At 40.4% G+C, this 26,050-nt stretch overlaps 1 protein-coding gene across 1 annotated transcript in view; it reads right to left on the bottom strand.

The window, feature by feature from the left end:
- Positions 1 to 26,050, bottom strand: part of LOC132401336 (protein eyes shut homolog) — a 1,222,700-nt gene that overhangs the window by 692,127 nt on the left and 504,523 nt on the right. Inside the window, exons 12-13 of the mRNA XM_059983465.1 lie at positions 13,231 to 13,428; positions 9,727 to 9,848 (exon numbers count right to left, since the gene is read on the bottom strand). Coding sequence (XP_059839448.1) covers positions 9,727 to 9,848; positions 13,231 to 13,428 — 320 coding nt within the window. The remainder of the gene's footprint in view (positions 1 to 9,726; positions 9,849 to 13,230; positions 13,429 to 26,050) is intronic.

Raw genomic sequence — 26,050 nt, forward strand, 5'->3', positions numbered from 1 at the left:
TGGGCGGAGACCCTTCAGCAGGACTGGAGAAAAAAAGATGAGGAGTCAGAGTTAGAAGGGAGTGGAAGAAGAAACACAAGGTGATAGATGAAACTAGGAGGGGGTGAGAGGTGAAGTAAAGAGCTTGGAAGTTGATTGGTGAAAGAAATATAGGGTTGGAGACGGGGGGACTTAATAGGAGAGGACAGAAGGCGATGGAAGAAATAAAAAGGGAGAGGAGCACCAGAGGGAGATGATAGGCAGGCAAGGAGATAAGGTAAGAGAGGGGAAAGAGGATGGGGAACAGAGATGGAAAAGGAGGGGAAGGCATTACTCAACGTATGAGAAATCAATGTTCATGTCATCCAACTGGAGGCTACCCAGATAGAATGTAAGATGTTGTTCCTCCAACCTGAGTGTAGCCTCATTGTGACAGTGGAGGAGGCCATGGATGGACATGTCGGAATGGGAATGGGGAGGGGAATTCAAATGAGTGGCCACTGAGAGATCCCACTTTTTCTGGCGAATGGAGTGGACATTCTCGGTGAAGCGGTCTCCCATTCTATATTGGGTCTGACAGTAGAGGATGCCATGCATGCTGAGGTCAGATTGGGAATGGGTAGTGTTGCTTGGACTTCCAGCATCTGCAGATTTTCTCTCATTTGTGTTTAGTTTATACCACTTGCCTAGGATTCCAATATCATTGTTTCTTACTATTCTTAATATCACCATGAGTCCTTGAATCACTTACATTTGAAGGAATAACACTTTACTCTGCAGTGAATCTCTGTAGCACACCATTCACGGCCACTGGATCTTTGCCAGTGTGCTTTAATCATGTCACAATTGGTTCAATATGCAACAAATACAGGATCCTACCCAAGAGTGCACCCAGACTTATTAAACAAACATCTTCAAACTGAGAGGCAGATTATTATTTTACTGTGTACTTGTCATGTTGGTCATTAGTATTGGGTGGCTCTTTTCTCAGGAATGGAAGATCTAAAATAGTTTATTACTATTCACATACTATTGAACTGTATTCCCTTGCAATGTAAGAGATGCAATTCCTATTTGGAAACTGTAATGGATGTTCATTTCTTGGCCACTAGATCCATTGGTTGTTTGCTATTCATGGCATTCTAAGCATTGCAGCTACCACGTGAAACATCACAAACAGATGTAAGTGATTTCCAATTAATATTGCTTTGTTTACTTTCTGATCATAAAAGGAATTCAGTAATCAGATCTTAAAAGGTTAATAGAAAGCAGTACTCAGCAGAAGTTAAAAAGTCCCCTGTGTTACTGCTCAAGAATATGGTACTGTATAAAATAAAAGGTTGTCTAATCTGGGTTGCTTCAAATAGACAAGCAGACTCTAAAGTTGCTTAGTTCAACAAAGTTTTTAGAACATAAGGATAATATCATTTAGCATATCAATTACTGATGTGCTTATTGTTGGAAGGTTTCATGTACTCAAGAAATTTAGCTTCACAGTATTTATAGCATTAATTGTAGAACTATGTCTCCAAGATGATTTCAGACCATTTGTGGTAGAAAGAGTAACTGAGGAAATACCATATGTGCGTGAAGTCACCAAGTGGGAGAAACTGAGTATGAATGCAGAGAGCAGTTCGGGTTTATCAGGAATAGGGTAAAAGAACATTGAGAAACATGAAAGAAACACAGGGTGAACTAGAATATATTACTCTGGCATTAAGGGATGATTCTATCATCTGCATCTTCAGTATGACTTATTTGTTTATATGAATTGTACTTGAGTTTTGGAAATCCTTTATCCCTTATGTTTTATGCTTTGTGCTTTATTTTTTTAGAAATACTTTGTGCTTTGGAGATGGTTTGTGTCAGAAAGGGTTTGTAATTTGGAAATGTTTAAGATACTAATGTTCAAGTGCCGTACATTCTATTTACCTCACAAGTTCTCCTCCATAATCCTGACCACAGTTTGCATACCACTAATGGCCATAATCAAGCAATTGAGACACTGTATGATGCTGTCACCAAAACAGAAACAGTCCATCCTGCCACATTTCAAATCATAGTCAGGAACTTCAACCAGGCTTGTTTGAAGAAAATCCTGCCCAATTACCATCAGCATATAACCTGTAGTCTCAGAGATCCCGATACACAAGACTATTGTTATACTAAGTTATGGACTGCCTACTGTTCCATGCTTAGTCTGAATTTCAGAACATTGGATCACTTGGCTATCATTCTCCTCCCTGCATGCAGGCACAGGCAGAGGCTAAAGAGAAAAGATGCAGAGATTAGGCCAACAGAGGGGTGGCCATGACAGGCAGAGGAGCAGCTACAGGACTGCTTCAAGTCAGTGGACTAAACCATGTTCAAGAACTCATCTGTGGATTTGAATGAATACAACATTGTTGTAACAGACTGTATTAAAATAGCTGGAGACAAGTGCATTCCCACAAAATCATTCAGAGACCTCTCTATAGAGAATCACCAGATAAACTATGAAATTTTGAGATCCACAACCTGCTGAGAGCCAGATCAGAGGCATTCAAGTCTGGAGACCTACTGGTGCAACAAGTCGACAACAGTAGCCATCTCATTGACTCTTCTCTCAATCCTTAAACATCTAGACAGCAAAGATACATACATCAGAGTGCTCTTTATCAACTATAGCTCAGCATTTCGTGAAGTCAAGTCGTCAACTTTTATTGTCATTTCAACCATAACTGCTGGTACAGTGTATAGTAAAAATGAGAATGTTTTTCAGGACCATGGTTTACATGACACAGTACAAAAAACTAGACTGAACTACGTAATTAAAAAAAAACACAGAGAAGGCTATTTCCTAGGAGGGCCGAGATGGCCTGTTTCCGTGCTGTGATTGTTATATGGTTATGGTTACAGACCTACACTGGACTGCATAAAGTGCACAAAAACAATGCAGACATTACAATAAATAATAAACAGGACAGTAGGGCAAGGTGTCAGTCCAGGCTTTGGGTATTGAGGAGTCTGATAGCTTGGGGGAAGAAACTGTTATATAGTCTGGTCATAAGAGCCTGAATGCTTCGCAGCCTTTTCCCAGACGGCAGGAGGGAGAAGAGATTGTATGAGGAGTGTATGGGGTCCTTCATAATGCTGTTTCCTTTGCCGATGTAGCATGTAGTGTAAATGTCCATGATGGCAGGAAGAGAGACCCCGATGATCTTCTCAGCTGACCTCACTATCCGCTGCAGGGTCTTGCGATCTGAGATGGTGCAATTTCCGAACCAGGCAGTGATGCAGTTGCTCAGGATGCTCTCAATATAACCCCTGTAGAACGTGCTGAGGATGGGGGGTGGGAGATGGACTTTCCCCAGCCTTTGCAAAAAGTAGAGACACTGCTGGGCTTTCTTTGTTATGGAGCTGGTGTTGAGGGACCAGGTGAGATTCTCCGTCAGGTGAACACCAAGAAATTTGGTGCTCTTTACGATTTCTACCGAGGAGCCGTTGATGTTCAGCGGGGAGTGTTCGCTCCATGCCCTCCTGAATTCAACAACCATCTCTTTTGTTTTGTTCACATTAAGAGACAGGTTGTTGGCTCTGCGCCAGTCTGTTAGCCGCTGCACCTACTCGCTGTAAGCTGACTCATCTTTCTTGCTGATGAGAACCACCACGTTGGTGTCATTGGAGAACTTGATGATATGGTTCGAGCTGTGCGTTCCAGCACAGTCATGTGTCAGCAGAGCGAACAGCAGTGGACTGAGCACACAACCCTGGAGAGCCCCCGTGCTCAGTGTGATGGTGTTGGAGATGTTGCTCCCGATCCGGACTGACTGAGATCTCCCAGTCAGGAAGTCTAGGATCCAGTTGCAGAGGGATGTGTTCAGGCCCAACAGGATCAGCTTTCCAATCAGTTTCTAAGTGATGATTGTGTTGAATGCTGAACTAAAGTCTATGAACAGCATCCGAATGTATGTGTCTTTTTTGTCCAGGTGGAGGGTGATGGCAATGGCGTCATCTGTTGAGCAGTTGGGATGGTACGCGAACTGCAGGGAGTCCAGTGAGGGGGGCAGCAGGGTCTTGATGTGCCTCATGACGAGCCTCTCGAAACATTCATGATGATGGATGTAAGTGCAATGGGACGGTACCATAATATAATACCATTACTGCCTCATAACTCCAAGACCTTGGCCTCAATATCTCCTTGTGTAACTAGATCCTTGATTTCTTCACTGTGGATCCCAGTCAGTTCAGATCAGCAACATCATCTGTGGATAGTCAGAGGCTTTTTTCCCAGGGCTGAAATGGCTAGCACGAGAGTACAGTTTTAAGCTGCTTGGAAGTAGGTACAGAGGAGATCTCTGGGGTAAGTTTTCTTTTATGCAGAGAGTGATGAGTGTGTGGAATGGGGTGACGGTGATAGGAGCAGACACAATAGGTATTTTAAGAGACTCCTGGACAGGTACATGGAGCTCAGAAAAATAGAGGGCTGTGGGTATGGGCTATTTCTCTGGTAAGGACATGTTTGGCACAGCTTTGTGAGCCAAAGGACCTGTACTGTGCTGTAGATTTTCTATGTTTCTATTATCTCCTTCTCGACCTCCGTCAGCACAGGTGTACCATAAAGTTCTGTGCTTAGTCCCCTGTTCTACTCACTTTATGCTTCTGACTGTCTGGCTAAGCACAACTCCATTACCATCTTCAAACTTGCTGATGCCACCACTGCCAAATCAAATGTGCTGATATAGAAGGGAGATTGAATAACTGGCCGAGTGGTGCTATAACAATGTCTTACTCAATGTCAGCAAGACCAAAGAGCTGATTACTGACTTCAGGAGAAGGAAAACAGAGGTCCAGTTCTCATCAGTGGATCAGAGGTGGAGAAGGTCAGCAACGTTAAATTTCTCAGTGTTATTATTTTGGAGGACCTGTCCTGGGTCCAGCACTTAAGTGTAATTACAAAGAAAACACAGCAGCGCCTCTACTTCAGAATGACTTCTAAATCTTTGACAAATTTCTATAGATGTGTAGTAGAGAGTGTATTGCCTGGCTGCATCACAGCCTGGTATGGAAAAACCAATGTCATTGAATGCAAAATCCAACAAAATTTAGTGGATACAGCACATTCCATGTCTCCTAACCATTGAACATCAGGAACCCCTACCACCCAGGACAAGCTGCTATCAGGAACAAGGTACAGGAACAGTTATTACCCTTAAACCATTAACAACAACTTTGCTCAACTTCACTTGCACCATCTTTGAAATGTTCCCATAATCTGTGGAATCAATCTCAAGGACTCTTCATCTCATGTTCTCGATATCTATTGTTTGTTTATTTATCTATCTATATATTTATTTATTATTTCCTTCCTTTTGTAATTGTAAAGTTTGTTGTCTTTTTCACACTGTTTGAACATCCAAGTTGGGTAGCCTTTCATAGACGCTGTTCTGGCTATTAATCTTTAGATGTATTGAGTATGCCTGCAAGAAAATGAAATGGTGATGTACTGTATATGTACTTTAATAATAAATTTACGTTTAACTTTGAACTCTGAGTTGTAAGTGTGTTTTAAGAGTGTTTGGATTTAAATATGTATTATTGGAAATAAATGATCTATGTTTTAAAGTAATTTGTTAGCTGTAAGTATCTTCTCCTTGGTAAGGAGAGGGGACCCACAGCTCAGCATGGAGAAAGAACAGAGAAGTAAATTAAAGATAGGGTAGTTGCAGTGTAAACTCCCTCAATGAAGGTACCTGTAGTTATTTATTGTATATCCGATAATACCCTGTTTAAATTTAGATCTTCATGCTCTGCAATGCAATCCCATCTCAAAACAAGTAGCTTGTTATAAATAAATGAAATAATGATTAGGAATCTCTTTTGGTGGTATTTGTTGAGTGATAAATATTGTTCTCCACACAGGGAAAACAGAATTGCAGCTTGTGTTTGAAATGATGCCATGGGATCTTTTACTTCCATCTGTGAGTTAGATAGTTTTCATCTGAAAGACATTGCCTCCAGCAGAGCTGCGTTGTTTGAATATGGCACAGGAATGAGCAGTTGTAATCCCAGGAGAGTAATGCAATCTCCCAGCATTATCATGTGGGTACTGATGAACCATGGGTGGCATTGTCCTTCACTCTTTTCTGACCAAGTTCAGCAGATCTGCTTCTGTCAGTTCTGTTTTCCTCACATCCAGACCAGGAAGCTTGAGAACCAAGGTTAATAAATACAGTGATATGTACTTAGTAGCCACTCAGTAGAACTCAGTGTGGTCTTCTGCTGCTGTAGCTTATCCATTTCAAGGTTTGATGTGTTGTGCATTCAAAGATTCTCTTTCGCACACCACTCTTGTGACGCCCATTTATTTGAGTTGCTGTCACCCTTCCTGTCAGCTTGAAGCAGTCTGGCCATTCTCCACTGACCTGTTTCATTAACAAAGCTTTTTTGCCCACAAATCTGATAATCACTGGATGATTTTTTTTTTGTCTTTTGCACTATTCTCTGTAAACTCCAGAGGCTACTGTGCATGAAAATTCCAGGAGATCAGCAGATTCTGAGATACTCAAACCATCCCATCAGGCACAAATGATTTCTCCACCATCAAAGTCACTTTGATCCCATTTCTTCCCAATTCTGATGTTTGGTTGGAGCAATAATTGAACCTCTTGACCATAACTGAATGCTTTTATGCATTGCATTTCTGTCGTATGCTCGGCTGATTAAATATTTTCATAAATGAGCAGGTGTACCTAATAAAGTAGCCACTAAGTCCTGAAAAAGGGTCTCGGCCCGAAACGTCGACAGCGCTTCTCCCTAAAGATGCTGCCTGGCCTGCTGTGTTCCACCAGCATTTTGTGTGTGTTGTTGTTTGAATTTCCAGCATCTGCAGATTTCCTCGTGTTTGCTCACTAAGTATATTTCTCTGTTTTGGGTGGATTTAAACACAGTGCAATTAGTTCTTAGGCTATATCCACACTAGACAAGATAAATCCATAACTGAAGCTTTTTCTCTCGTTTTGACCCTCTGTCCACACTGAAACAGCATTTTCCTCCCCTGAAAATGGAGCTTTTCTAAAATGCTCTCCAGAGTGTGCAAATCTGAAAATGCCGATTGGCAGAGTAGTGTGTATGGGGTAACCGAAGCTTTTTAAAAATGCTGTCGTGACGTGCCAGAACAGACGGTGGTGACAGTGCAGCATTTCATTGTTTTCTTCAACGCAACCTCCAACACCACAACAACAATGGCGGACGGCTTCAGGAGACTGTCCCTGAGCAGAATGTTACTGCAGCTTTGCAGTATGACAGAGAATTTCAACCCCCTACACAACCTAACAATTTCAGAACAGACGACAACGAGACTGAAGCCAGAGTTAGAAATGCATTCACCAAATACTTCGACCCATAACTTACTGAATAAATAAGCATACTCACTTTGCCCTGTTTTCTGTCCTTGCTTGTATGAAGGTAGTTTACCTATTTATTCAAGTACTTCTCTGACAATAGATGTGTAACAGCCTAATGTAACATTGTATGGAAATACAAGATAACACTGATGCAGACATGTTTTATACATTTAACAAGCTATTTTATTAACGTATTGTTTGTGCAAACATTCAATAGTTGCAATTGTCAGTCCTGCAAAAATGTCATTTTCAAGTAGTAGCTTATGGTTGGCATAGATGTGAAAATGTTAAGGCCAAAAAAGGAAAATTGTAAGTTTCACTTTTACTCAGGTAAGATAAAATCACTTTTGCCCAGTAACTCATTTTATTGCATGTTAAATACAGCAAAATAATACAGAAAGATATGGCAAAAGTAAAGGCAAACAATGAGGTAACAGCAAATTTCACTTTTGCCCAGTAACAAGCCTTAACTGCATTTAGTTGTAGCTGTCATCCCTTTCATCAGTGAAGAGACTATGGCTGTAGGAAATGTTTCCAATACTGTCCGTGAACTCCCTGTCGGTTGCCTCCATACGCTCCAGTATTTGTTTTCTCAGTTTTAAGTCCTTCTGTGCAAGAACCAACAGCTGTCCATTGTTTAACAATTTCCTTTTAAGTTTTTCTTGTCTGTAACTGGACGAACGTGTGCCAAGTCTTTCATGGTGAGATTCGACACCATGACACCAAACATGCCGCTTGTTTTCCGTAGATGTGTCCTGCGCATGCCCAGTAGGAGGAGATTCACCCAATTACCTGTTTTCATTTAGATGGAGGCACCTTCAAAAATCTGGTGTGGATGCCTATTGTTTTTACATGAAACCAGCATTTTCAAAATTATATGGTGTAGTGTGGACATAGCCTTAGTTACTGAAATGTGAAAATAGTGAATCCTCATGGTGCTGATAATACTGTTTGCTTTATACACAGATATAAAGTATATACACACATAGAGTAGCAAGGATCATCTCACCATAGCAACTGTGTCCAAAAGTAGAGTATGGGTTTAAGGTAAGAGGTTTAGAGGGGATATGAGGAAAACCTTTTTTACTCAGAGGGTGATTGCAAACTGCTTAGTGAATTCTGTTTTTTGGTAATTGATGGGGGGGAAGATTTTATTAGACACAAGTTAAGGAATCGTGGTAATACAGCACTCAACAAGGCCATTGGGCCCATGCTCTCCATCTGTTCATGTTGACCAGTAAGTACCCGAATATACGAATCTCATTTATCAGCAACTGTCCTGTAACCTTCTGTGCTTTGGTAATTCAAGTGCTCATCCAGATACTTCTTAAATGTTATGAGAGTCTCTGCCTCCTGCACTCCCTCAGCAGTGCATTGCAGTTTAATACCTTTCACTTTCATGGTAGGAGATGTTAAACTGCAATCTATCAGAGAGATACACATTTATACAGATGTTATTAAACAATGATAATAAATGAAGATGGGCTTTTCACATAGAAAGGGATGAAGGTAATTTTGAAAAGGAAAGAAAAACTTCCCTTAACTCTTTTTAACCTCTATTTGATATTGAAACTCATTAGAAAGAAGGCAGAAAAAGTTACTCTAATACAGCAAGAAATCACATTTTGATAGCCATTCCTAACTCCCCTTTCCTGCTGGTATATAGTCTAGTGGGATATGGCAGCAATAGAGAAGAAACAAAGGACAATAAAGCAATTCTCTGAACATTCTTTTCTCTGAAAACTGTGTTGATCAAATCTAGATTGGCTGTCACAGAGCAACGTGCTGACACAGGACAGATTTAAAACTGAGTGCCTCCTTATTATGAGCACGGAGCAATTGACCATGACCGAGAAGATTCACCAATACTAGTTCAACATTAACATATAATTATACCATGAATCCTTACTGCCTCTTTAAAGCACAATTACCAAAACATCCAATAAATCCAAAAGAGAAATATCTTCATCCAGAGAACAGCGAAAGTAAAGCTTGCAGTCACAGACTGCATCTAAGGCACTGAACATTTGTGTATCCAATGAGAAGCTCAACAAATAAATGAGAAAAACAAAAAATAGCTGGACACAGTGGGATGAAAAGAGATGGAAGAAGGCTCACGTGGACCATGAACAGTGATTTAAGTCAATTAAGCTGAATGGTCTGTTTCTCAGCTGCATTTTCTATGTAATACATGAGACAGGAATCTTCTTTAGCCAGCAGTATAATTGTTATTACGAACCCTGCAAAATGAACTAATCTGCCACCACAGTTATGCAAAACAAAACCAGTGTTACTGATTAGGCTGACATTGAAGGTTGGGAAGATGTGATCTTAGTTGAAGAGGCAAGTTGCCAAGACTAACCAGATGGCGGTCCACACAAGTAGAGTTGTTCTCACACAAGTTGTTGAAGCAGTCATCGATGTTCTGGTCACATCGCACACCAGCAAATCCAGGGCTACACAGGCAGTAAAACCCATCCACCACTGTAACAAAGACATAAAGAGGAAAGATGTATAGAGGATAAAGAGGAGTCATTGTAACTCCGTATAGCCAGCCTTGCTCTATTTAACATTCTTTCCACATAGTACGAATGCTGTATTATTTGACTCCATTTGAAGGAATATGTTGAATCCTGTTTCAATTCATCATAATCTTCCGGGGCTAATGATCAGAGTCTTCTCCACTCTTTTATCATTAACGATGTTCAAATAAATGTGCAGCATCTTTGGAACATTACAGCTGTGCACATTACTGATGACAGCTTTAATTGCACTTCTTAACACTGTGGATTTATTGCAATCCCACATAGGTCCCTGGGTTCTCTATTATCCCTACAATTTACCGTGTAATCTGTGCTGTCACTCTGTCTCTGCACATGCTGATGCACTTCATCTCATTAAATGCTCTAGATCCTCCGTGACACCAGCCTTCTCCACCACCAGTTATAAAGGGCAGCCAGCTATTTCATGCTTAAAACCACGAGGCAGACCTTTGTCTGTCATAATGAAACACAGGTAAGACCTCAAAAGATCAAGCAAGCAGCTTGTGTGACTTCTGACAAAAATGACAAAACTCATCCCGAGTCTGACTCATACTTTCATCTGTTGCAGAAACCCTAAACAAAACACGGCTTAACAACAGTTAAAAACACACATTCTACAGAATGATTCCTCTCCCTCTCTCCTTCTCCCCTGCATTCTCTTTTTACCTTTCTCTCTCTCTCTCTCTCTCTCTCTCTCTCTCTCTCTCTCTCTCTCTCTCTCTCTCTCTCTCTCTCCTGCCTATTGCACCATGTTACCTATTGTTTTATTTTAGGTATTTATTCTGCCAATTTTCGAACATAATTTTAAAATTACTACAAACCTGGTTTAGATATCCAACCTCAGCATTAAACTCATCAAGGACAGTGTGCTGCCACATTCTGTGGGTTTGAGCATCAGAAGCAAACAATTGAAATCTCATTAAGGTTTTTCTCATTATCTATGTTAGTGACCCATGGAAACATGAAGCACATTGCCAGGAGTCACATCAGTTAGACAAAGGGACGTAAAGAGAAAATTCTGTATCAAGATAAATTTGTGTTAATTTATCTGCTGCTTCCCTCACAGAACCAAATGGACATTAAACTAGATTGAGCACAATTTGGATACCTACACTTCAGGATCTCTGTCATCTCCACCAACAATCAAGGATAAATCTTAAGGACATTGCCATGTTTTACAAAGTGATCATGATGTTTAAAATGACTATGAAATATACTGCTTTGTTTTTTTTCTTTTAATCTCTGCTATTTACCAGTCATAAAATTGCAGAAGGTGGATAAAAAGAAATAGACTGTGATAAGATGGAGACCAAAAGGGGTTGAATGATCTTGGACTCCATCCTGACACACATCCCCCTTTCCACCCTTCACCTTCTCTGCAATGGAAACCATGTCCTATATGTAATACTTACAGCTTTTTTGATCTCTGAGTTTTGACGAAAGATCACCGGTGTTGAACATTAATTGACCACAAGCCCATAAGACATTGAAGCAAAATTAGGGCATTTGGTCCAACGAGTCATTTAATGATGGCTGATCCTTTTCTCCCCACCTCAGCTCCACTCCTCAGCCTTCTCACCATAACCTTTGATGCCCTGTCCAATCAAGAACCTATCAAGATCTGCCTTAAATACTCCCAATGACTTAACCTCCATGGCTGTCTATGGTAACAAATTCCACAAGTTCAACACCCTCTAGTTAAAGTTATTTCTTTGCATCTCTGTTTTAAATAGACAGTCTCTATCTTGAGGTTGTGCCCTCCTGTCCTAGACTCTCCCACCATGGGAAACATCCTTTCCACATCTACTCTGCCTAGACCTTTCAACATTTGAAAGATTTCAATGAGATTTCCCCTCATCCTTCTAAATTCCAGTGAGTATTTGGACTATGAGATTAATAGATTTGTGGCTAAATTTGCTGATGATACAAAGATAGGTGGAGGAACAGGTAGTGTTGAGGAAACAGAGAGCCTGCAGAGAGACTTAGATAGTTTAGGGGAATGGGCAAAGAAGTGGCAAATAAAATACAATGTTGTTAAGTGTATGGTCATGCACTTTGGTGGAAGAAATAAGCAGGCCTTGTGCAGGACACCCTAAAGTTTAACCTTCAGGTTGAGTCGGTGGTGAAGAAGGCGAATGCAATGTTGGCATTCATTCCTAGAGGTATAGAATATAAGATCAGGGATGTGATGTTGAGGCTCTATAAGGCAATCATGAGATCACACTTGGAGTATTGTGTGCAGTTTGGGGCTCCTTATTTTAGAAAGGATATACTGACATTGAAGAGGGTTCAGGGAAGATTCACGAGAATGATTCCAGGATAAAATGGGTTACCGTATGAGGAACGTCTGGCAGCTCTTGGGCTATATTCCCTGGAGTTCAGGAGAATGAGAGGACATCTCATAGAAACATTCCTAATGTTAAAAGGCCTGAACAGATTAGATATGGCCAAGTTATTTCCCATGGTAGGGGAGTCTAGGATTAGAGGAAACAAATTCAGGAATGAAGACCATCCATTTAGAACAGAGATGCGGAGAAATTACCTTAGTCAAAGGGTGGTAAATCTGTGGAATTTGTTGCCACCAGTGGCTGTGGAGGCCAAGTCATTGGGTGCATTTAAGGCAAAGATAGATAGGTTAGCCAGGGCATCAAAGGGTATGGGGAGAAGGCAGGGGAGTTGAGATGACTGGTAAAATTGGATCGGCCCATGATTGATTGGCAAAACTGACTTGATGGGCCAAATGGCCTACTTCTGCTCATATATCTTATGGTATTATGATTTATGGAGTACAGACCCAGAGCCAACAAACACTTTCATTCCCAGAATCGTCCTTGTGAATCTCCTCTAAACTCTCTCCAATGACAGCACATCTTTTCTTTGATAAGAAGACCAAAACTGTTCTCAATACTCAAGGTGAGGTCTCATCAGTGCCTTATAAAGCCTTCGCATCACATCCCTGCTCTTGTATTTCAGACCTCTTGAAATGAATGCAATGAATGCTAGCATTGCATTTGCCTTCCTCACCACCGACTGAAACTGTAAGTTAACTTTAGGGTGTTTTGCATGACGGTTTCTCTCTCCACCGATACTGCCTGATCTACTATGCATCTCAAATGTTCTCTGCTTTGATTTCCGATTCCTGGCAACTGCAGCATTTGGGTTTTCACACACAGTACATGGATTTCAATGGAGGGGAGAGGTTGAGGGGTCAAGGCAGTGAAGGGAGGGGTACAATATAGCGAATCTCTCAGAAATATAATATCCAACAGTGTAGCAGAGGGGATCGCTCCTTGCAAGTTATTGGCTAATCAGCTTGAACTCACTGTCATAGCAGGATCCTTGGAGACAGGGGGAAGAGCTGCACTCATTCACGTTGATCTCACACCGTGGACCAGTGAAGCCTCTTGCACATGTGCAGCGGAATCCCAAGGGGTTTTTGTCCAGATCCATTTCTTCCACGCACACTGCACCATTTTCACAAGGATTCGGCACCTCACAGGGTCTAGATGCACAGTTGAAACCTGGGGAAAAAAACTGGTTCAGACCTCAATAAAACAAACCCACTTCCTCACGCTTATACCACTACCAATCCATTCCAGAAGTAGCTTACATGCTTCTTTCCAATTAATTTGCAAATCTTTTCCTTTAAATATTCAGCTCGTGGACTTGCCTTTGCATTGCATATAATCAACAGGCATTTTCTTGCATTAAACTAAAGAGCAATTTAAATTAAACAGCATAAATACCAAACCACAGTGGGAGTCAAAATATCAAAGTGATCAGATAATTTGAATTAAGTGCCTTTGAGTTGTAAGGAATCTATAAGTAAGAAACTGACCTAAAACATTTCACAGAAAGAGTAACATGATGTTGGTCATATTTTCAACATAAAATTACATTAGTCCTAACTCAAAGTCTTTGAATTTGCAAGAAGGTTTTTTTTCATATCCTGCTACAGAATGCAACTGTGGATACACAAGCAGCATTGGTTAGTAATCACATTTAATTTGTGTAAATATATACTAATGCACATCATTAGTTAATTATGGAGTAAGAGAAATGAAAGCTATTTATAAATGTTTGCAAATGAAACAAATAATATAAATGGAATCCAGTGGGAGCTGGCCTTGACTATCAGGTAAACAATAGGAAGTCATTAGATGAAGCAGGTGTAGACCATTTTGCCTCCTGTGCCTGCTCCACCATTCAGTAGAGTCATAGCTGATATTTTTACCTCAGCACCATTTTCCTACACTAACTGCATATCCACTGATACCCTTAAAATACTAAGTTCTACCAACCTCTTTCTTGATTGTACCCACAATTGATTCTCCACAGCCTCAGTGGGTGGTGACTTCCATTATGAACTACCCTCCAGGGAGGGAATTCTTTTTTATCTTTGTTCTAGGCGGCTAAACTTTTATTTTGATTCTATGACTCTTGGCTTCCTACAGCCTGAGCAAGGGAAACATCCTTCCTCCATCTACCCTGTCAAGCCATGGTAGCACAATGTTATTACAACTTGGGGTGTTCCAGAATTCAGATTTCAGTTACGCCACCATTCTGTAAAGAGTCTTTATATGTCCTTCCCGTGGTGCTCCTGTTTCCTCCCACAGTCCACAGACACACCAGGTAAGCTAATAGGTCATTGTGAGTTGCCTCGAAATCAGGTTAGGGCTATTTGGGTTTGTCGAGTTCGCTGGGTGGCCTGAAGGGCCTACTCCGTGCTATATCACTAAAATTTAAAAAAATAAAGCTGCATAAAAATGTCGTATATTTTAATGAGATTACTGTTCTAAATTAACAGTGGGGATTCATCATCAGTCATTTGAAACAGGGTCAACATCGTTTATTCCTCTTTTCTTTAGAGAGTTGCCAGTTGAAATACAGAATTCCTAATGTACGTGGACAAGTGAAACCCTGTAATGTGAAGCAGCTCAAGGTCGGCCACGTATAAATGTCGATGCCACAATTTGTACCCATGATATCTGGAGATACTCTTCTGCAAACCACTGTTGAAATACATGGTTATTTGAGTTACTGTTGCTTTCCTGTCATCTTGAACCGGACTGGTAGGAAATCTTGAAGCATACTCATCTTAAATATAAGCCCTATTTTTAACATTCCATTAGTATCTATTCACTTACATGTTGATGCACTTTCTAAAATAACAGTGAGAAAGGATTTTAATTTAATTCTGCATGTGCTAAAAGAACACACTTATTTTTATATTTAATTTACAACGAATACAAAGTCAGCACAACTTTTTCCAACTTCTGTAATATGTGAAATTCCAGAATTTATTTTAAAACACACAGTAAAAGGCATCCTTGCATCAAAAGCCAGACTCCCTGTGCTTTCATAAAATAATAATCACACCTTCAACAGAAAGGAACCGTGCAAAGAAATATCCAATAGCCTGTCATGCAGTCAACACTTTATAAGGAATCTGCAGTATATCTAGTGTCCTTCCATTTTGAATGGGTGGGATGCTAATCCAATTCCAAATGTCTCAGGAGGGGCCCAATAGAGGAGAACTGCATCTATCCCATGCCATTATTGAGATTAATAATTGCAACTGTTTTCCATCTGTTTTTCAGTTGGGTACAGACAGTCTGGAGCTGAAAATGACCCCCTGCATCATTGCGACCTGAGTAAAGAGTGGACAGGATTTCAAGAACAAGCAGAAACAAGCTGACTACCTACTGAGAATGGCAAGGATAGAATTATATGAGTCACAGGCTTTAAGGCAAGGACAAACTTTGTATCCTCTCACTTCCCATAGATAGTATTTGAATGGAACCAGTGATGTTCTTTACATCAAAGGCTAGAAACACTTCAGTAGGCTAGAATGCATATAAAAAAGGAATGGCAATTACCATCTTCATATGTGCAACTATAATAGTGGATGCTCATTGCACACTACATCAGGAACCTGATCGCACTGCAATTAACAGAAACAAGTTTTGTATTCAAGGTATAAAACATGACACAACATGAACACATTCTGAAGACGGATGCATGTCAATCCTAAGGTCTTTCTCCACAAGCTTCTGTGGAATTTCCTATGATGCTGTATGAGTTAAGAAACAAAAGGAAACTAAACATTTTGAAATTTTGAAATGGTTAATTTTTTTCTCCCCAAACTCTTTGTCCCATTCCTCCTCCCTTAAACTCCACACAGAAAATGTTGGTGGAACTCAGCAGGTCAGGTAACATCAAAAGGAAGAAACACTGTTGACGTCTCGGCCTGAAATGTTGACAGTGCTTCTTCCTATAGATGCTGCCTGGCCTGCTGAGTTCTACCAGCATTTTGTGCGTGTTGCTTGAATTTCCAGCATCTGTAGATTTTCTTGTGATTGCGTCCCTCAAACTCAATAGCTTTCATTAAGAGGATCATTAAGAGATTTTCACTACCCTTTGTGTGAGGAAATGTTAGCTGACAACACACCTGAATGACCTTGCTCTAATGTTAAGGAAATGCCCTAAATTAGAAAGAAATACCTCACTGTCAACGTATAAAGCTCATTTTATAGTCTTTTAACAAACACACCTTAATCTTCTGCTAATGGTTGGAGGAAGCTGCTCAGCCTGGAAATTCAGACTGTTGCAAGTTAGCAAACATCTCCCAGTCTAAAGTTGGAAATGATATCCTTCAGTTAGTGTATATATCCAATTATTATCATTAAATCATTAGAGCCCTGATATTTCTCTGGCGAATTTAAAAATTAGCTTTCTTTGTTACACTTACATCAAAACAAGCAGTGAAATGCATCACCTGCGTCAAATCAAATCAACAAGGACCGTGCTGGGGTATCCTGCAAGTGTCGCCACGCTTCTGGCACCATCACAGCATGCCCATGTCACACGAAGTCTAACTCATACATCTTTGGAATGTGGAAGGAAACCGGGGCACCCGAAGAAAACCGACGTGGATACAGAGAGAACGCACAACCTCCTTACAACCAGCAGCACAGCTGCTGTTCCACTCCACTCACTACCCCTGTCCCAATGACAAAACTCTTTCACATGTTAAGCAGGTTGTAACACCTGCTGTAATCGCCTCCTATGCTGATGATTTCACTGCCATCAGCATACTATCCAGATATGCAATTTCTGACAGTGAGCTGGAAGATGTTCAGTAACTTGTGGCAGACCAAAATGCAGGGCTAAAGAGCTTTTTGCCAGTTCTGATTAATGATGATGGATTTGCCACCCATTTAGACCAAAGATTTCACATCTCATCTGCGGATTAGGCCTCTGTCTCACATCCGTCATCTTCCATCAGCCTGGAAGGTTACTTGCTTCTGCGTGTCAGGAATTTGTTTCCAATTTGATCTCTGCGAACACTGACTGTCATACATCATACAACTGATATTAGCCAGCATATTTCCTCTAGTAATAACCCAAATGATTATATTATCCTCATATTAACTACAAAACAGAAACAAAACATTTCTTTCTGTATGCAGGCAATTAAGTAAGCATGTGATGTCAATCTTATAACTTTTACAGAGAGGTACAAAATTTGAGGAACTTTGGAGAATTCTCCCTTGTTATATTGGCCAACAGGCACTGTTAAAGCTATTTGCGTACTTTTGCACTGCAGTTTTGATGACTTTGCTATGTATAAAATCATTACACCTGTAATGCCCTGGTTCAGACGGCTCCTATTTTTTCTCTGTTATACTTTTCTGTTCTCTGTGTAAGCTGCTTATTTGGGTTACTAGTGAAGAGAAGAAATAGGAGAAATGTGTGTCATCCAATGGGGGTGAGCAGATACAGGGGAGGTTTCTCTGGTGAGGGACACCAAGGTTGGGTTTGGGGCTTTTTAGAGGGGAGAAGAGAGAAGACGCCGGAGAGAAGAGGTTGTAAGAGTCTATCCGGATTGGGGCCAGGATTGGATGAAGCCCGGGGAGATCGAAGGAGGACTAGAAAAGGGGAAACCATGAGATCCTTGTGCACATTAGACTACTTCATTTAAAATGGGTGCTTTTCCTTTTTTTGCTTTTTCTTTACTAACCCTTCAGTCAAATTAAGAATCATAAAGCTAAATTGTTTCATTGGATGCAGTATATTGTCTGTTATTTCATGGTACTGATCTGTAACAGGGTAACTGATGCACCATCAATAACTCTCTCTGAGACGTGAAGGCGAGATATCGGCTTTTATTGACTGGAAGAAAGAACAAGCAGTAGTTGACCACCATACTACATCCTGGAGAATGAGGCCGGGCTCAGACCTCAATCGCCTTTATACCGGGGTCTGTGGGAGGAGCAACAGGAGCAGTCAGCAGGGGGCGTGTCCAGACAGGTATATGTAGTTCACCACAGTAACAAATCACGCAGCATCCTCAAACAGGGGGATTTGGGGGGCTTGCACTTCAATGTGCCATGTTTGATGGGGCCTGAGGGTGTTTTCCCTGAACTTAACACAGCCGACGGAAACACAGTGTCATACACCATTTTCTACATTAATTCATGTTATAGCTGCAAATACAGGGGTCCCAACTTGGGGTCCATGGACCCATCTGTTAGTAATAAGGTTTGGTGGCATAAAAGTGGTTGGGAACTCCTGCCTTAATGTCCGGAGGTCATGAAAGGCACAACAGAACTGCAGGAATGTTATTCCTTAACCTTTACTGTTCCTCCATTAAATTTTCAAACTGTTCTCAACTATTACTGGATTACAAAGGAAAGGTTTTCAGTTTGCGATTAACATAAACATCCTGTACCTAATATAGTGGCCGGTGAGTGTATGTTCATGATCATCTGCTGCTGGAGCTCATCTGCTTCAAGGTTCAATATGTCATGCATTCAGAGATGCTCTTCTGCACACCACTGTTGTAATGTGTGGTTATTTGTGTCGTGACTATGCTCAACTACATAGTATATACTAAATAAAAGCACACATGTGGGAGATGGCTATAACTGATGTATTCACTTTGCAGTGAGAGAGAGAGAGAGAACAATGTTCATGCATAGACAACAGTGCATGCATGGCCAACAGATCAATACATAGTGCTAAGTGGGGGAAGATCATTGCTCTAAAAGAAATAGATACATACATTACACTTCCTCCTCCTTTAGATTAATGCAACACAAAATGGTACATGTACAAAACATTCAATTTCCCTTTCGTAAACCCATATTCCAAATAAACATGCATTCATAATAACAGTCCACAACTAACTCCATCGTTCAAAAGGTTCAGTCTTTTGGGTGGTGCTCTATTTCTTTGGATAGCACATCCAGAGTGGTATCAGGTTTGGCAAGTGTCTTGTCAATGACAACATTCTTATCATGCATCTGGACCTATGGAGTGGCATCAGGTTTGGTAGGTGTATTGTCTATGACAAAGTTCTCAGTTTCTGGTGTCACATTGCTGTCAATGACATCTTCACTGAGAGATAAGTCCAGTGACTGTAATGTGTCTGTCTTGTTGGATGCAGTCAACATGCAGTGTGTTCTTGGTTGAGCTCCAGTATCTGTTCCACATGACGTCTCCACGTCTGATTTCCAACATTCACTGTGTACATCAGTGGTCCAGTCCTTTAGCTATCCTATCAGAAGTCCACTTGGCTTCTTGGTAATTATGTGCTAGAAAATTCTGCCCAATCTCAAAGCTTCTTTCTGCTTCACATGGCAACTAGATCAACAGTTTATTCTGTACAATCCCTCCAAAGGTCTGGTTTCATGAGATCTATGTGAAATTTCAGAATCCTGTTCATGAACAGCATTGTAGGTGTTTGATTTTGTGTATCAGAGTTCTGATACACATCAAGGAAGTTGTTCAGCTGGTGCTGTAGAGAAATATACTCCTAGTCCATTGCTTTAATGGACTTCTTGAAGGCATAGATAAACCTTCCAGCTAACCATCTTTGCCATGGTGAAGATGGCCACTCACAAGGGTGAAACCCTGCCTGTGGGGATACATTTTGATCCTTTTAGCATTCCAAGTAGCTTCTGATCTTAGATATGTTTTTAGTTCTTAGATCTGTTCATCTATTCCCTTCTCAACTTCTTTCTCATAAGCAGTAAACAGTTGTGACAGCCTTTGGTTAGTGCTACCAATTGGGTTGCCGTTGCTTGTTGATGTCACACTGTGATCTTTGATTGAGTTCTTAACCATTTGCAAAGAAAAGTGCTGGTCCTCCACTTTTCAATGCACAAAGCTCAAACTGTTGTGTCTGGCCTTTATTTTCAGTTTGCCTTGCGGAACACTTTTTGTTTGCCTGTGTAAGACATTAACATCACTGAAGTCTTCTGTAATAGTACTTTATAAAACAGTCTGTTGCAGTCAGCCTCTGGAATGATGGACAAAGCTGAACCTGTATCCAGCTCCATTTTCATTTTTACATCAGCCACATCTCTGACGATCCATATTATATTGCAATCCGCTTTACTAATAGTATGCAGTTCAGGGCATGACAGTTTACCTTTGTCAGACTCTAAGTTGCCTGATTCTGTTTTGCATTCAGTAACTTTATGCATTTGCTGAATTTTGTGTCTGAGACTTTTCACTCAGTTGTGTTTTTTGTCTGCCTTGCACATTCTCTCTCTGTGACCTGACCTGCAGCACTTTCTGTATACTTTACCTTTGAACCTACAGTCATTTGCATCATGGGGAATCTGCCACATCAATAACATCTTTGACTTTTTGTACCATTCAGGGACATTTTATGCAGTTCACGTTCTAACCTCCTTTTTCTGTAATTCTGCTGCATCCTTTGCTTCAGCCTCTAACAGTATTGCAATGGCTATTGCCGGTTTTAAGTTAGGTCCCTTTCTATCAGTAGCTTAATTTGAGTGCTTTGGCTATTCATGCCACATACAAGCCTGGTACTGCATCAGAAAGTCCTTCTCTAAAGTCACAGTGCTGGAAAAGTTTGTGCAGTTCTCCATTGTATTCAGAAATGCTTTCAACTTTTGACTGGTTCTTTTCGTAAAATCTAAATCTCTCAGTTAATACCAGCAGTTTTGGACTCAAGTGATTTTCTAAAATTGTAACAAAGTCATGGAAGGTCTTGTTTGCTGCCTTTGCAGGGGTTACTAATTTGCGTAAAAAACGGCATGTCCTTGCACCCATTGAGCTAAGAAGTGCAGGGGCTTTCTTTTGCTCCTCCACATTGTTCATGTTAGAATACAGTTCAATATATGACTCCCAGCCTTCATTAGCACTATCAAATTTGTCACCACGTTATTTTCACTTTAAATTCAGTGTGTCTTTCACCGTGTACAGCGCAGGCTGTTATTCACGCCTTTGTTAACATCTGTGATGGCATTCTTTTGCTGTTTTATCCCATAACTGTCTGATCATTCGGACATTCAGATTTGTACTCGTCACTAATTTGTTGTGTCTGTGCACAACTACATATATATTTAATAAAGGCACACACGGGGGAGAGAGCTTTAATTGGTGTATTCACATTGTAATGTGAATATACAAGTGTAAACACCAGCATGTACAGACAACAGATTAATATGTAGTACTGGGGAGGGGGTCATTGCTCTATAAGAAATAGATCCATACAGTGTAATTTGAGTTGCTGTCACCTTCTTGTCAGCTTGAACCAGTCTGGCTATTCTCCTCTGATCTATTTCATTAACAAGGTGCTTTGGCCACAGAACTGCTTCTTGCTGGATTTATTTTTTATTTTTGCTCCACTCTATAAACTCTAGAGACTGCTGTGTGTGAAAATCCCAGGAGTTCACTAGTTTCTGAGATATTCAAACCACCGAGTGTGACCTCAAAGATCATTCCACAGTCAAATTCACTTAGATCACATTTCTTCTCTATTCTTATACTTGGTTGAAATAACAACTGAACTGCTTGACCATTTCTGCATGCTTTTATGCATTGAGTTGCTGCCACATAATTGGCAGATTAGATATTTGCATTAATGAGCAGGCATACAGGTGCACCTAATAAAATGGCCACTGACTCTCTGTAGCAAAGATATGCGTAGGCCATTGGGGTCTGCAGTACAGACTGGGAAAGGTGCCGGAATTACATAAAAAGTGGCGGAAGTGAATATGGAAATGTTTGATTATTGGATAGCATGCACAGAAAACTAATACAACTAAAGAAGGATTTCAAAGAGAAGCTAGTGTCAGAGATGAAGAGAGATAGGATTCAGGATTGTATATTGTAGAGGTGAATGAAATGATTGTTACTCTGGATCTGATGCAGCATAAAAAGCACATTAAATATAAATATAAAAGCAAACCCATATATCACAAAGAATAATTACTGCTGAGTGAGGTGGTTTCAAAGTTCAAAGCACATTATTATCAAAGTATGTATAGTACATACAACCTTGAGAATTGTCTCCTTACAAGTAGCCACAAAATAAGGAAATCCTATAAACACATTTTTAAAAAAATCATCAAACACCCAATGTGAAGAAAAAGAAACAGATCATGCAAACAATAAAAGTAGGCAAATAACATTCAGATCTGAGGTTCGTGAAAGTGAGTCCACAGCTGATTAAAGAGCATATTAGTTGTAGGCCACAGCCTCATTTCAGTGCAGAGACAAGTGAACTTCACAGAACAGCGAGCAGAACCTGTACACCCGGCACCACTGATGCTTCAGTTTACATCACAAAAATACCAGATCATACAGGCAGTTCAAAAGCTCAACTCTTAAAGGGATGTTACAAGTTATTGATCGCAGTGATCATATCCGAGAAAAAATGTGACTGATAGAGTAATTTTTACATTGATACAGATCAGCTTATATACATAGATTGACTAGAATTTGGAATGAAACCTGGGAACACAAAACAGCATGGTAAGGCTTTGTCTTGTTGAGTATTTTAGTTTCAAGATGACATGAGTGAGAAGGCAAGAAAGCTGGTACTATGTAAGACAGAGCTGAGAGGCAGGAAGCGGTAGAACAATATTAAAGTAAATCTCACATCCTAGGTATTCTTATGCAGCAAGTGGGATACTGGGAAACTATTGGAAATGGTGGCAGTTTTGGGATATGTGGAATGCAAAACAAAGAACCAAATGATTGTTGAAGGAACAATGCAGTCTTTAAGGATATAATACTGAGGTCTTATAAGGCATTGATTTGACCACATTCGGAGTATTTTGAGCAGATTTGGGCCCCATTTCTAAGAAAGGCTGGCAAGGGAGAGGGTCCAAAGGAGATTCACAAGAGTGAACCCGGGAATGGTGTTAACGCATGAAGGGTGTTTGATGGCTCTGGGTCTGTACTCGCTGCAGTTTAGCAGAATGATGGGGCAATCTCATTGAATATTGAATGGCCAAGATAGAGTGGACATGGAAAGGATGTTTTCAATAGCTGGAGAATCTAAGACCAGAGGGCAAATCTTCAGAATAGAAAGGCATCCCTACAGAACAGAGGTGAGGACTAATTTCTTTGGAGTTTAACACCAGCACACGTTATGTGGGAACACACGCACAGACGGGAAGGACCCGGGGCATTTCAAAGTTAGTTGAGATCGCAAGGGTTGGAAAATAAGGGGTAGTGATCCCCTATAAAAAGAATGTTGGGTGGGGGGTATGGTGGAGGGAAAATCTGGGAGCCACCACAACACTGCTTGGTACTGAACTAGTGCGGATAACTTCACTTACCTTAACACTGAACTGATTCGACAACCCCAGACTCACTTTCAAGTACCCTCCAAATTCTTGATTCCTTTACTTATTTATTATAATAATTATTTATATTTTCACAATTTGTTTTCATTTGAATATTGGTTGCTTGTCAGTCTTTGTGTGAAGTTTTTAATAGATTCTATTGTATTTCTTTGCTCTGATCTGAATGTTTGCAAGAAAATGAATCTCAGGATAGAATATGGTGATATATGTACATTGATAATAAATTTACTTTGAGTTTTGATAATTGCAATTAAAGGAGTTCTGAATAGCCCACAGATTTCAGTAAGTTGCAATGAAGGAATGAGGGATAACTTATCCTCAGTAGACTGCAGGGCAATTGACCCTCTTGTGGTTGGTTTCTCATCATCGGAGATTATCAGCCTTACTGGTAAAATTGTAGTTTCATCTTTCTTTTATTAAATCACAGCAAATAATAACCTTTCATTGCTTTTGTTGATGTTTAAATAACTGTGAAAGCTGGTAAGTACATCTCTAAGTTTTCAATCAAGGGTTATTCAACAGATGATTATTTCCACCTAGTTTACATTTAAAGTCTGCACCTTGGACAGTTAAAATTCAGGCCCATGATCAGTAGCAACAGGTGGCAATGGCAGCCCTAGTAATGAGCAATCAGTACATGCAGAGTACAGCATTCGCATTCTGCAAGCAAATAGACTTTCCAACTAAACCTTCACCACCAGCATTGCTGCACTGATTTCAGAACATAAAGTCAATATTGATGAGATGATGCTGAAAACTCAGAATAGACACAACAAACAAACAAAAAAAAAAACTTGGCTGTGCACAGTATGTTTGTTAGCATCTGTGTAGCCAAAAAAAAAAATACAAGTTATGACATTTTGGACAGTGACAATGCCAAAACCCTTGTTACCTCTGTAAAGACACTGAGAGCTTTGCTAAATACTTATAGGTTTCTAACTCAGTGCAAGTTGCGACCATGGACTCATGTCCACCTACCTGCCTTTTCCCATAATTCCGCTACTATGTAAAAATCTATCCAAATTTGTCTTAACTATGTCTACTGAGGTAACCTCCACTGCTTCATTGGGCAGAGAATTCCACAGATTTACCACTCTCTGGGGAAAGCAGTTCCTCCTCATCTCCATCCTACCAGTGGAAACAACTTTCCTGTCTCTATCTTATCTATCCCTTTCATAATTTTATATGTTTCTCTAAGATCTCCTCATTCTTCAGAATTACAGACATTTTCATTCTGTGCTCCTCCAGCTATTAACTCATTAGCCCTTGGGAAAAATAAAGAAAAACTTTCTGAACTTTTCGAGATTTCAAGTATGTTCACAAATCTTGTTGCTTTTCCTGCTCAAAACACCAAGTAGTAGTGCGATGGAGGGAGCAACAAAGAATCTGCTTGAGGAACTCAGTGGGTTATAGAGTCATAGATCACTATATCACCACAAAAGACCCTTTAGACCATCTACGATGTGCAAAACTATTATTGTGGTTAGTCCCTATGACCTGCACTTAGACTATAGCCCTCCATACCCCTTCCCATTCATAGTTCTCATAAATGTTGAAATCAAATCTGCATTCAGCATTTCCACTGGCAGCTCATTCCACACTCTCACCATCCTCTGCATGAAGAAATTCCTTCTCATATTCCCCTTAAATATTTCACCTTTCATCCAACTTCAGTAGAAGAAGCCTACTTGCATTGACCCTGTCTATGCCACTCATAATTTTGTATCTCTGTCAAAACTCCCTGTTTCCTATACTCCAGAGAATAAAGTCCTAACCTACTCAACCTTTCCTTTTAACTCAGATCCTCAGGTTCGGGCAACAGCCAAGTAATTTTTTTTTTGTAAATTTGCAAGCAGCATCTGTAGGAACAAAAGAGTTTGCTGATGTTTGGGTTGCGATCCTGCATCAGGATTCCAGCAACTGCATTCTCTGTGTCACCAGTGAAGCAGTGGGATACTGGTCTTAGTGCAGTTAGGAATCATGGGCTGTGGAAGTATGTAGTAAGGCAAGGGTTACCATAATGTCCAGGCAAGGAGAGATTGCAGAAAGAGTACAAATAGCCCAGGAAGGAAAGGTCTTTGAAGAGCAGAGCATAAATTCCTAGAACTTTGTCACCTGCTAGAGTTGGGGTAAGAATGTAATGGAAGGAGGCAAAACATACACCACCCCAAATAAGGAAGAAATGCTTTAATAATTTCCAAGTATCATCAGTTACTAGCTTGATGCTTCTATTGACTTTCAGCACCTGTTCTGTGAATGGTGAATGATCATGGAGTGTTTAAAACTGGCACCTCTATATTCAGATTTCAGGACAGTGTGGCGACTGAGGCTGTGCAGTTCTCCTTGTGCACAAGTAAATACACTGTGATTGACAATCGAGTGTGAGTTTTCAGAGTCCAGGTAATCGGCAATGACGGGATCTTTCAGGGTTAAGAAATTGAACACTAAGGAGTCTGCTTCAATTTCCTGTTTGTTTTACTTAAATTGAATATTCCCAGCTGCAGCAGAC

Source organism: Hypanus sabinus, chromosome 10 (assembly GCF_030144855.1).
Source record: "Hypanus sabinus isolate sHypSab1 chromosome 10, sHypSab1.hap1, whole genome shotgun sequence".
NCBI lineage: Eukaryota > Metazoa > Chordata > Chondrichthyes > Myliobatiformes > Dasyatidae > Hypanus > Hypanus sabinus.